Source organism: Neovison vison, chromosome 5 (assembly GCF_020171115.1).
Source record: "Neovison vison isolate M4711 chromosome 5, ASM_NN_V1, whole genome shotgun sequence".
NCBI lineage: Eukaryota > Metazoa > Chordata > Mammalia > Carnivora > Mustelidae > Neogale > Neogale vison.
In genome coordinates this window covers 157,290,025-157,303,276 of record NC_058095.1, presented here as the reverse complement: position 1 = coordinate 157,303,276, position 13,252 = coordinate 157,290,025, and the positions used below count along the sequence as shown (strand labels likewise).

General features: G+C 45.5%; 1 protein-coding gene and 1 pseudogene across 1 annotated transcript in view; one reads left to right on the top strand and one right to left on the bottom strand.

Moving 5' to 3' along the window:
• Positions 1–7,383, bottom strand: part of ITGBL1 (integrin subunit beta like 1) — a 209,032-nt gene extending 201,649 nt beyond the window's left edge. Inside the window, exons 1-2 of the mRNA XM_044250051.1 lie at positions 7,286–7,383; positions 6,141–6,358 (exon numbers count right to left, since the gene is read on the bottom strand). Of these exons, the coding sequence (XP_044105986.1) occupies positions 6,141–6,358; positions 7,286–7,383 (316 nt within the window). The remainder of the gene's footprint in view (positions 1–6,140; positions 6,359–7,285) is intronic.
• Positions 5,446–5,531, top strand: LOC122908010 (annotated as a pseudogene).
• Positions 7,384–13,252: the final 5,869 nt, after the last annotated feature.

The following is a 13,252-nucleotide window of genomic DNA, read 5'->3' as shown; positions in this document are numbered from 1 at the left end:
AAAATAATAATAATAACAAAACATGGAAGACACTGGAACATTTACTAATAGGCAAATCATTTAATAAAGCAATATATCCCTACTACAGGACATCATACACCCATAAAAATTATTAATTCTATATATTATTAAGCTAGAATGAGAGCTGCAATATATTCTTAAGTGGGGGGGGCAAGAGAGGGAGAGAAACAGACCTGGAAGGGTCTGTGTTCACATGTTTACAACACACGCATGTACAGAACCATAGGAAAACCAAGTATGTGCCCCACATTAAATATTGATTAGCTCCAGGGGTTATGCTAAAGACCAGACGAAAGAAGACTCATGCACACACAAATCTAACTCACCTGAATTCAATTACACGTGCTTAGGCATTGAAGGTAAAGTACTTGGCAATAAAGGAAGATAGAATAATCATTTAAATAGTATAGAGATTCTGTCATTCCATTCAATGAGCAGGAGTCCCAAGTGCGGGTGAAGAGGGAATGTGAAAGAGACGGCACTTCCATGGGCGGATGCTCCTGCTGGGCGTCCCCCAGTGAGCTGAGGGGCCCCAAAAGAACACTCCGGCTAGGACTCCTCTCAGAGCCAGCCAAAAGCCAAAAATGGAGTAAACACAGAAACAGCCATGGAATAAACACTCATTTGCTAGTATTTACCATGCTAGACTAAGAGGAGGTGTAATGAACTTGGGATCTGCAGATTTGTCAGGGTCACATGCACACGTCCTAATGTCGGACTTTGTGCAGATGTAGAATCTCTTTTCTGGATAAAATCCAACCTCACTGTACTGGCTTTTATCGATGCATTTATGTGTTGCTTGAGATTCTGTAGCGGACATGTGTGATGTTTTAATAAATTTTAAATACTGATTTAAAAAAATGGATAGTTTAAAAAATATTTTAATACATAAACAGTATGTTCTCTGGTAATTTCATTTCAGGTCACCAGATTTTTAAAAAATTACATCTTCTCATAGAAATAATACCCCCATAAATATAGCTAGGCAAAAAAGCAGTATATGCTGCATATAGAAACAGGTACAGAGAATACATGTCCATCACTGGTCAGTCAATTACTAGTAAATACACTTAAAGCAAAGATGTGTTCCCTTTGGCCTTAGCATAATCCCCTTAGAGACTCTAGGTTAATAATGGTACTAACAACTCCCATTGGGAGTGATAGTTAGACTGGCTATTTTATTAGATGCTTCATGTGTATTTTCTCACTTAAAGTCTGCAATACCTCTCCCCAGAGTGTTCATTATATCCCATTACAGAGATGAACAAACCGAGTCTTACAGAATTTACCAAAACTACTGGAGTACCCACAGTGAGTATGGCAGGTGACAGGGACTTCAACAAAAGTTTATTATTTTATGTGCAAAAACTGTCCAGAGACAGGCAATCCAGGACTGACGTGTCAGCTCCATGGCCTCCCGGAAAGCCAGGGTTCCCGCCATCTCCATAGATGGCCGCCATGCTCATCTCTGGATCCAAATGGGCTATTGGCATGAGGTCCATTCTAGACAGGAAGGAGGGTGGATGGGCAAAATCAGCTCCCTTTGTGTTCCCCTACAACACCTCCACTTACAACTCTTCAAGCCAGAATTCCATCACATGTCCACCCTTAGCTCTAAGAAGGAGGCATGGTTGAAAAAACTGGGACATTTAAGAACCAGAATGATTACTATTCAATCTGACGTTGTTTACACATCTGTGATTAAACCACCCCATCTCTGGTGTCTCCAGGACATTCAGTAATGTTTACGGAACTCAAAAACTCTGTGAAGGTGAGCTGTTTTGATTTTGTTTTGTACTGTGCTGCTTTTTGTATTTTTATAAGTTGAAGGAGTGGGTTCTGGGATCAAATCACGTGAAAACAAAGCTCTGGAGGAGATGAACAGCCAGGAAATACAGACATCTTGGTGGGGGGAGGCAAGAATCAGCAGGAGCCAGGCACTGAGTGTAACCTCTGCAAATGTGCAGAAATCTTAGGGTTTTCGGCAAAGAAAATGACTAAAATCCCAGATTCAAACACCATTCACACAATATTTAGGGCATGACTCTAGAACCATAAATCAGAGTGAAGCTTTCAGGGACAAGAACACAAAAGTCAAGTTCCTGAGATGAAGACAGAAACAGGGTCAGAATCTTAGACATCCCGCAAGCTGGAACATGACCCAGTGAGTCTCAGGCTTGAGATGGCCAGAGCCAAAAGCTCTCCAGCCTCGACACTATGGAGAAGGCATGATGTCTGCAGAGAGATAGTTCCAAAAACTCACTGATAATCAAAGGAGGAAAGGTGAACACAGGCTTAAACCCAGAGGAAGATATAATGTGGAAAGAAAACCATTTCTCTGGGAGTTAATATTTTAGAACCAAGTATCAAGCTAGGGTAGAAGAGAGGCCTTTGACATAAGTAAGCATGTAACTTCAATGACTCACTAATCACTCATGTGTTTTATCATAATTATTGATCCCATTGATAATATTATAACCCCCATTTCATAAATAAGGAAACAGGAGTGGCAAAATTTGAGTACAATGCCCAGAACTCCAGAGTTGGCAAGTGATCATGTCAAGCATTGAAACTGCTGGGCAATCAGTCACTCTTTATGAAGCGGCCCAGAAGCCTGGAGTTCTTTATCGACAATGGTGTGGCAAAGACTGGGGGCAGGGAAATTAGACCACGAAGATGAGCTCTGGAAGGAAGGAAAAGACTCAGTACTTGCATCCTGGATGAGGTGTAAGAAGAGACAGGTACTAACGGGGGCTGGCACGGCTCTCTCTTGCCATTCATACCATAACATTCCTGCGCTGCACAGAGAGATGGATACGGTAGGAAGACTAAGGGCCCCCAGAGATGCATGAGCACAAAGATTTATGTCAAAGGTTAGGACTCAAGGACTTTCTCAAGGACTTTAGCCACAGTATTTTATTCCTGCTCAATGAAACTCTCATAGACGTTTGTAGAAATTATAATCTGCATTGCATTACAGGTATTTGGTATTTCATCTCCCTGTTCAATGGGAAGTTGTCATATTGTCCTCATCTTTCTATCCCTTTCAATAGGAGAGGGTCTAGTAAAATGGATAGCACCTTATAAGTATTGGCTAAGTTCGATTCAATTAGCTCTTCCTGGTCACTAAAACTGAAACTCTTAAGTGACATATTTCAAAAGTGATTAGAAAAGATTTTTAAAAAACGCAATGTTTTATTTAAGTTTAATCAGACCTGTTCAAAGGGTTATTCACGGATGCCTTGAAATATTAGCTGAGAGTCTTCTTCTATAACCAAACCTTTTACTCTTCTTGAAGAAATAGTCCACCCAAATTAGTTTACTTCTCCTCTGACCTCCCCCCGCACAGGAATAATCTCTGGGCTGGACCTTTAGCAGTCCAGGGAAGATTCATGTGCCATTTACAAGTGGACACCGGATTATACATTAGTTATACATTAATATAAATGTAATCACTTTCAACTAGGCTTAAACGAAAGCATCTTTCTTATGATTGACAGCATAAGAATCCCAGCGGACATGACTTTCAAAGTGTATCTAATACAGCTGCTCTGAGGCTGGGCCAAAATGACTATCCTTGCTTGACCTTTTGAGCTTTGGATCAGTAACAGGCCCAGGCTACATTAAGAAAACTAAATTGCTCTCACGGCATCCAATGTCCAATAAATACAAAGCTAGGCTATCTATCCATCCATCTATCCATCCATCCATCCTAGCTCATCTTTTGGATAATATAATATAATATATTACACATACATATATAATATATATAACATTGTTATATATATTATATATAATATCGTTATATGCCTAGACACATATTTATACATAGTGAGCACTCTGTGCAAAACACCATTCTAAGAGTTTTACTTGTGGCAGAGCTCACAACCATCCTGTAAGGGAAGTATTGTAAAATGGGAATAACTCCCATTTTACAGATGAAGGCATCAAGGCTCAGAAAGTTGAAGTAATTGCCCAAGCTCACACAGCTGTTACTTGGTGGGGTTGGGATGTGACTCCCGGAAATTCTCCCCCAGACCCCAGAGTATGAGTCAATCTAGGCCACCCTATCAGAACAGGATTTTATTTTCCTCAAAGGGGTGGGGAGGTCTACAAAAGCTCCTCTATTTCTAGAAAACCCCAAGGAGGTAAAGGCACAGGTGCACATAAAAACATGAAAGACAACTTGCTATGTTTCTCTCTTCCTAGCGGCAACAGAGGAACTTGTTCCTGAAGACGGAATGGAGAAGCCACATTGGAAGCACCGTACAAGCTGGCACGTTGGCAAGGCACCCGACGGCATGCTGTGTGCGAAGATCTCACCCGCCTGGCAAATGTCCTCAGAGCTTTTGCAGGGGCAGGTCCTGCACGAGGCCCCGGGGGGGTGGGCAGCCCTCCCCGGGCATCAGTCACAAATCGGAGAATGGGAAAGGCACAAAGTTATTTCATTCAGCCTTGAAATAAAGAGAAGCATTTTGCCTTCCGCGGGAATGTGTACATATGCAAACAAAACCATGCATGACTCAGGGCTGCATTTGTATCTAGGAGGAAAGAATGCAGTGACTCAGATGTTAGGGGTAAACAATAAATCACTTTCCATGGGAGATCAACAAGGGCACCAGAGGCCATCGCATTCTCTCTGCAGAACTTTCCAGAAAGGAACCGGAGACACTTCTTCAATAGGGACATTTTACCTGATGGCACCCGTAACTAGTTTCACCACCCGAACACTGTGTCTTACCTCTTACCTTTCCAATGAAAGAACAATTCAAAAAATGCCTTGAAAAAATGCATTCAGAACTCATGATATTGAAGAGACCTTGCCAGAGGCAGTACAAGCCAGAGAAGCCGGGTAACAGTCAAATTTGGAATGAAATATTAGACAATACTTAGCTTTCATTCCAAAGGGCTGCCCTTAATAACACTGCAGCCTGGGGGACAGACAACATTAAAATTAGGAGCTGTGGATTTTCAGTATTTTTGAAGGGTTGAGCCCAAGCCTGTACAGGGTAAACAAACCACAGAGAAGCACCGGTGCCCTTCCAAATTATGACATGACCACTTTGCACTGCCAAGCGGTGTGCATATTAAAGATTCTCACTAGACATCTCTGGGCCCAGGGGCCAAGAAAAACCCATTTTGCTACAAACTCCTTCTTCCCCTGTTAGTGTTGGACTCTCAAGCTTAAAGACATTGTGGGTAAAATAAGTTGTGATTTTTTCCCCCCTTCAAATTTGCCAAACCCTGGTCAGAATGCATCGTGTGGTCCTTGAACCAAAGGAGCGCCTGGATCATTGCCAGTGACCCAACCGAGGCCCCGGACTCTGGTAAGCGGCACGTTTGTGTGAAACTGGTACAGGCGAGGGGTGTTTCTACCAAGAGATATCTTGACCCATTCCAGCATCACAACCTGAATCAATCCTTTAAAATGCGCAGTGGCAGTATCGTAGCCAATGAGGTTTATCCGAGGCGCGATTATTGCTAATTGAAAATGTACCAGAGAAATGAATTTACGTTTACTCCAACCTTCCAAAATACCAAGTTTCACGGCAGCTGAAAAATTCAAGCCGCTAAAACAATACAAAAAGCAATCACTTCTAAGTCTGAATTGCTTGGTTATTTTTCCCCTGTTACCGTTTCCTGACATGCACTTCTATCTGTGAACCGAATCCTAAACCTAAGAAGGCAAATCAGAGCTCAAAGACACAACCTGCCCCCCCTGGAATTTGGGGAAGCAATATTCTCCCGCTTTTCCTTGGTCAAAAGAAAATACAGGCTTATGTTCTGCGAATATGGTTCACATTCGTGATCCGGCTAGAGGAGCCCCCCAGACCGGCTCCCCTTGTGAGGAAGGTGGGAGGTTTAATCTGTCATATGGAGAGTTGTCATTAAGTGAGTGAATATTAGCAATATTATTTCCACCGAAGTTTGGACGCCAGGCCGGAGACAAGTATTGCAACACGTGATTCCAGAGTGGAGGAGCGCTAGGAAGATCTGGGGGAGGGTCGTCACTTCCCGAAGTCACTTTCCAAAGACCCTCGGGGGCTCTCCCCGGGAAGGGGCAGAAGCCCCCGCGGAGAGTGCGCCCCCCGCGCCCGCGGTGCACCGCTGCCCCTTACCTGCGCAGGTGCTCCCGTCGTAGGTCTCGCACACCCAGTCGTGGCACTCGCACAGGGGCCCGAAGTACACGCCGGGCTCCGTCACGTGGCAAATGCAGACCCCGCAGTCGCACCGGCCGCGGCCGTGGCACAGAGCGCCCCCTGGGGGCTGCCCGGGCGCCCGGCAGCGGCGCTCCGACTCCGCCCGGGTCAGCCTGCACGCGGCCCCCGTCCCGCTCCTGCAAGGGCGGCAAACCACAGCGGGGCCACGGTCAGGAGCAGACACGGCCCCCCCTGACTCTGAGCGCCTGTTTCCCCCCCAGTGCCCACTCGTAGGGCGACGTTCAACTTCACAGGAAGGAAGTTTGAGGTTCCACCTTTCTCTGGGGGCCACCCATGGATCACCGCAAGAGAAATGACCAGCACCCAAAATGCACCCCTAGGAATAGGACCGCCTTCCAGGTGGACAGAGGAGATCCGCCCCTGCCTCTTGGTGTCTTACTACTAAATCTTATATGCATATTTAGATTAGATGCAAATGAATGCAAAGGATGACATTTGGCTGACTTTTCAGTACTCTGAAAAAGTCCCATTGCCAGCTGCTGGCCAAGGGCAGCCGTTTTCCGACAAGAAGAGGTGAATGTGTAGGAAGAACTATACAGGTTATGCTAGTCTAGGGCATATTTTTTTAAGTTGCTTTAAGCAGTTTTTAAACTATACTTTAAAAAAGTTTGCGTCCCAAAGTCTCTTTCAAAATGCAACACAGTAATTTAATACAGACCCTGTGAAACAATTCTGCTTTATAAGGTATGAGCACACCCGGGTACACAGGGGATTGATTACCTTAGTCTGGGAGCAGAAGTTTCTCCTGGTATGTAGTAAAATAGGAGGAAATATATTTATATATTTTATACGTATAAATATATTTTTATATGTATACACGGTATTTTTCCAAAGGAAGAGGACAAATAAATAAATAAATAAAAGGACAGACACGAAATAACACCCACGGAAAGGAACAGGAACAGGAACAGGTTGGAAACAGTTTATCCCGGGTCCAACTTTCCAACAGCTCTTGCAAGGCTCGGGGCAGCCATCCTGCAAACTTGAGCCCCGCCACGCAAAGCAGGGCAGGTTCCTGTCAAGGAATAACAAACCAAACTTACCTCAGAGATGGCGAGAAGCTCTGGGGAACTGCTGACAGCCCCGCGAAGAGAAGGGAGGACGCGAGCAGCAGGAAGTTGCTGAAGGCTGCGGGACGCATGCTGAGCTCCCGGGCCGCGCAGGCGAGCTGGGCTCCTGCTGGGTGGGACTCCCGGTGGGGAGGGGGGAGGGCGCGGCAGGGAGAGGTGCCACCCGCCGGCTGCCTGCAGACCGACACACAGACACCACCGCGTGCAGGTCGGGCCTCTACAGGGAGCCGGGAGCGCCTTGATGAGCTGCTGGCGAGGATTTGGGCAGCGGCACCGCTCTGGGCGGGGTGCTGGTACCAAACCCTCAAGTGCGGAGTCTAGGCAGGGAAGTAATTAGAAACAGTTGTACAAGCAGATGGTTTATTTTGACATTAAAAAAAAAAATGTCCTGTTCACGGATTTGGGAAAATCGTCTCTTTCTTCAAGTGCAGGCCCCAGAAAAATATTTGACAAGGGGCTATTTGGGCTGATTGATATTAAAGAGACAATTAAAGTCATCCACTAGATATCAAGGGGAGGGGGCCTGCTGGTGAAAATATCAGCGTGAGCGCTCGGGTGGGGGAATTACTTTCCTCAGAGGCTTATTTTATTAATTATTTCTATTAACATATAATGTATTATTCGCCCCAGGGCTACAGGTCTGTGAATCGTCCGGCTTACACACTTCCTAGCACTCATCATAGCACATACCCTCCCTGATGTCCATAACCCAGCCACCTCTCCAGACCTCTCCTCCCCCAGAGGCTTTTTAAGAAGGTGTACTACTCGGGGTATGAGTTGTGGCAGGGGAAGCACAATGAACAAATGCAACTTTTTTCTTGTACTTTTTATTCTCTGTTTTAAATGATGGATTTTTCACTTCTTAAGCCTTTAAAAAATATGTCATGCTCCTGGCTGTTCGGGCCTGGAGTTTATCACACCATTTTTTTTTCTTCTTGTCTTGGATGGTTCAAACTGTAATGTCCCAGATTCACCCCATTCTCCCCCACGAACAGAATATGAAGAAACAAAAAAAAAAAAAAAATGTCTGATCATGGTGTCGACTGCATTGAAAAAACATCAGTGTCACTGATTAAGAACCCATTCTGTGCCAGTCACTTAGTATATCTTTTCTCTGATTTTGACAATAACCACACAGTCATTGGCTCATTTGGCAAACCCAAGTTTAGCATCCCTCACGGGCCAGGCTATGTGCCAGATAGAGAGGACACAACTGGAGAATTCAAGAGACATGATCCCTGCTCGTGGGAGCAGGGGGGCAGTGGACATTCATCAAAAACACAAATACAGAAGGACAAAGTACAAAGAAAGAGGAAAGCGGTTACTTTCAGATTAGCTGGAGATGCCTGATCTACTCAAGACGGCGTCATTTGAGCTAAAGGAGGAGGAACAAAGAGGAGTAATTCGGCTGGATGTGGGGAAGAAGTGGAAGAGAGTAGGAAAACCTTCTTATTCCAGTAACAAGGATCAAGAAACCAAGGACAAAGAATGACCTCTTGCTCAAAAGTGACCGCTTTGCTCAGATTCATGTAGGAAGTTACAGTGGGGGTTCAGCTGAAGGCTGTGGAACCCTCAAAGCCCCCATACACTGTCCCCTATACTGTGTGGTCCCCCCGGGGAGGGTTGTGGAGGGTTGCACGAAAGGGTAGAAAATGTTCTTTCTTTCCTCTAAGCACTTTACATGCAGTATCTCCTCACCAACTAGAGCCATCCAAGCTGCAGGTCTGTGGTTTTAACATCCGGATAAGCTGTAACAGAATGGGATTTCTTCCTGCTACATACACAGACAAAAGACTACCCCCAGCATTTGCCTTCTGAGGCAAGGAGACAAAGAATTTCCTCTGTACAGAGCCCACCCCGTTCCTCCTGCTTCTCCAATCTTCTTCTGTACCAAGGGGGCCTGGGCCACATGCTAGCCCACATAGCTAAGCTTCCTCCAAATGTCTGACCCTTTGTCAACCCATAAAGCCAGGTGTGTACGTGCTGTTGAGGAGATCTGCCATTGGGAGGACCGACCAGGAAAGGGTGTGCACTGGCCAGAAAGTGGTCTAGACAGGGAATTCTGGTGTCCCAGATACTCCGAGTACAGTTAGGAGTGAGTGACGTGGGCTCTGGGTTGGCAAGTTGCCTGGGTCACGTGAACTACTCCTCCGTGGGGAGGAGGCGGGGTCTGGAGGAGAAGCAGAAGCTGTTAGAAAAATGCAAGTTCTCAGACCCAACCCCAGACCTACTGAATTTACAGGGTGCCTTTAACAATATCCTAAGAAATCCATTTGCACCTCCTAATTTGAGAAGCCCTGTAAAGCACAGGGCCCGGGGCTGGGGTCATGAAGACCTAGATCTAAGGGTTTTATACTCATTCCTGGTTCAACTTCCAGCGGGATATTCCTTCCCAGCCACGTGGAACCCTGTGAGGACATAGGAACAGGCTCTCCTGCCAACATCTAAAAACCTTGGTGACTCAGAGACTATGGGAATAGTGGAAGGGAAGCATCAACTCCAAAGCCTGACTAGGAATTTGCAGAGAAAACATGGGACTTGTAACAAATGAGTCATGTCTTACTTACTTTTTGTGTATTTTCTGAGGGGGAAGAAAAGAATCATTGTGAACTAGGCACGGGATGTTTGAACCTTTCTTCCATGAATTAGAACACTTCTTTGACCCTGTGGTATTTTCATACAGTGTGGTGTGCCACGAAGACTACCACCGTTACCCAGAGTGCAGCTATGGAGTAGAGATCGGATGTACTAGGTGACAGAAAGCACTTTTGTTATGTTACTTACTGTGACTCAGAAATAATACTCCCAGTAAGTTGAACCAGTTCTATCGTGGCTGGCTTGGTGACTCAGTAGAAATTCTTGGACCCACAGAAACTCTGTCAAAATAAAAAGAATAGCTTAAAATTTTCTTCCCCCTTTTAGCAAACTTTTGTTTTCCTTTTTCTGCCGAAGTACTAAATGCCTTGGCAGGGCCTACTTTTCCTCTCTCCTGGAGTGCAGAAACCTCAAGAACGTGCATCCCAGTGAGGGCACACACAGAGCCCAGTTTCTGCCTGGAAGTTCCTGAGTTTCTCACTGACCTTTCAGGCCTTGGGGCAGCACTGGAGAAAAGGCAGTGGTTTGGATGGCAGTGGAGGGAGTCTGAGCTGGACGCTGGGTGGGAGCACTTCCCGCATTTGGACTCAAGTTCAAAGGGACTGAAAACATTCTGGTCTTTGAACATAGTCCTCGAGTCCTCATATCACAAAATCACAGAATCTCAGGGTTCAAGGGATTTTTTTTTTTAAGATTTTATTTATTTATTTGACAGAGAGAGATCACAAGTAAGCAGAGAGGCAGGCAGAGAGAGAGAGGGGAGGAAGCAGGCTCCCTGCTGAGCGGACAGCTCCCTGCTGAGCGGATGCAGGACTCGATCCCAGGACCCTGAGATCATGACCTGAGCCGAAGGCAGCAGCTTAACCCACTGAGCCACCCAGGCGCCCCTGGGATTTTTTTTTTTTAAGTGTATGGTCCAAGATTAATTTTTTTGATGATGTACAACACACATAATGATTTGGGAAACCCAGAAGAAAAAAAAAAATAAGGGGAACACATCTGTCTCCGAGAGCAGCTCTGATGTTTTCTGCCCTTGGCTTCAAATCGGCTCGAGGTTGTGTAAAATAATATCCCGGGCATGAGACTTGCTTAAACTATTTCAAGATATAAAGTGTGTGTTTCCCTGTCTCACCACCTGTCTACACACACCCCAGATAATTCTACACTTCTCAAGATAAATACACTCATTTCCATCATCTCTTCCTCACGTGTGTAACTTCAAGACTTCGACGCCGTAGTGCTTTTCCTGTATCTGGTATGGATGCTTCTGTCCAGTGTGAGATATACAAGTGAGACCATAAAGAAGGTGTGGTCTGATGCATGCGGAACTTTTGTTTCATAAAATGGCGCCCAAACACAGAGGGCAAGGGGAGACCGAGAAAGAGGCAGGCCACTCCAGGTTGGTAGGCAGCAGGTGTGGTAAGTAAAAGAGCTTACTTAGAAGGCTGGTCTCGGGCAGCCTCAAGACACACAGATCTTCCCACCCGTTGGCTAGAATCTTAAGTGTTGATATAGAGCCCTTAGCTGTGGTCGGTCACGTACACCATCCAGATGGTCTCAACAACACGTGGCTCTCTCAAGGCTCTGTCCTTGAAAATGATTTCCACTGTGGGAACAGTGGACTGAACGTACATTCCAAGGACAGGAGAGGAGGCGACAAGCCTCTGATTGCCTGTAGCCAGCTCATGGGTCTACTGGGGGCCCCGTCTTCTCCGTGGCCTCTTCCAACGGATACACATTGGTGTTTTCAGCATGTTTCCTTCATGGGCTACATTTCTACTAATAAACTAAAGATCAGCTTCTTGAATGTCTCATTAGTCCACTCCTGTGCTTCTACAAGGGTGTATACCCCCAAATACAAGTTGATATTTGCTTTATTGAATTTTATCTGAGCTCACCTCTTTTATTTATTTAATTGTTTAAAAGATTTTATTTATTTATCTGTCAGAGGAAGGGGGAGAGAGGAGGAACAAGCAGAGGGAGGAGAGGCAGAGGCAGGGAGCCCGATGCGGGACTCAATCCCAGAACCCTGGGATCATGACCAGAGCTAAAGACAGATGCTTAACCAACTGAGCCACGCAGGCATTCCTGGCCTCACTGCTTTCATCCAGAGTCTATCCAAACATCATTATGGATGCTATTTTCATATTTCTCTCAGTCTTTTAAAAGTAAACATGATGAGCACGCTTCCTCCATTCTTATCCACATAATTAACAAGGTAGTTGAAAAAAATGAAGCCGGAGGACAGCCAAACCTACGTGAGACCATTCTTCAAGACAATAGCAGTTGCCTAAGACGCATACGTTGCCCAGGCAATCCACCCTCTTCCCAGCGTCTGGAGTTATCTGCAATCAGCCCATTTGGTTCACAAGAATATCATGACAGATCCCATCAGTTGCGTTCCTAATCTTAGTTTACGAGGGAAAACTTGGGTTGTCATTGCCTTTCCTGCTAGCCCTGAAAATAGTTCCCAAGGTGTGTTACACGCTCGGTACCTATGTGAGGCATGGACATATTAAAGATGCAGAACAGGAATACCAGATCCACGAGTCAGCGATGACGCAGGGAACACAGAGGATTCCTGATCCACTGTCAGATGACATTTGTGAACTCCTGACATCATGTAGATACAACATGAATCCGAATAACACCGACGCCTTTTTTTACACTCCTAGGATTATTAATTATATCATTCTTTACCTAATTCCTGTAGCCACAATTCTGAGAGTTAGCTTTGATTCCTCTCTGTAATTCACGTCGTTTCCTTGTCTTAGTAGTTCAACCTCCCTCTTCCACGTCTTCACCCGTCTTTTTGCTTTTATCTTGTGCGCCATTGCCACAAGCCTCCCAGCTGGCCTGGAAATACCTGGAAATACCTGGAAATACCCAATCACATCCTGTCGTGTCTCTTCTTACCCAGCTCCCTAGAAGACCCTTCTAACATACAAATTTTATCATCTCCATTTCTTATTGAAAAATGTTTTTTTCTTATCGAAAAAATTTTAATAGTTCTCCATGGGTTGTGGCATAAAGCTTAAGTACTCTACGATTTCACACAAGACACTTCTTGTTTGGACTCTGACCATGTCCGTAGTGATGCTCAACCCAGGTGCCCACTCTAGGGCCCAAGCACCCACCCCCTGGCCCACGGCAGAAGACCCAGCTGAAGCTCACAGCTATACCCCTCCCTGGGAATTTCCCAGTGTTTCAGGAAGAGCCTTCATTAAGGCGGATCACTCAGATCCAAGAAAGTCTCCTAATTCCTACTTGCAACAGGACTGCCGTCCTCACAGCCCTCTTCCATGGGGATGGTAGAACTCTGTTCTTGTGCTTCAGGTCAGCAAG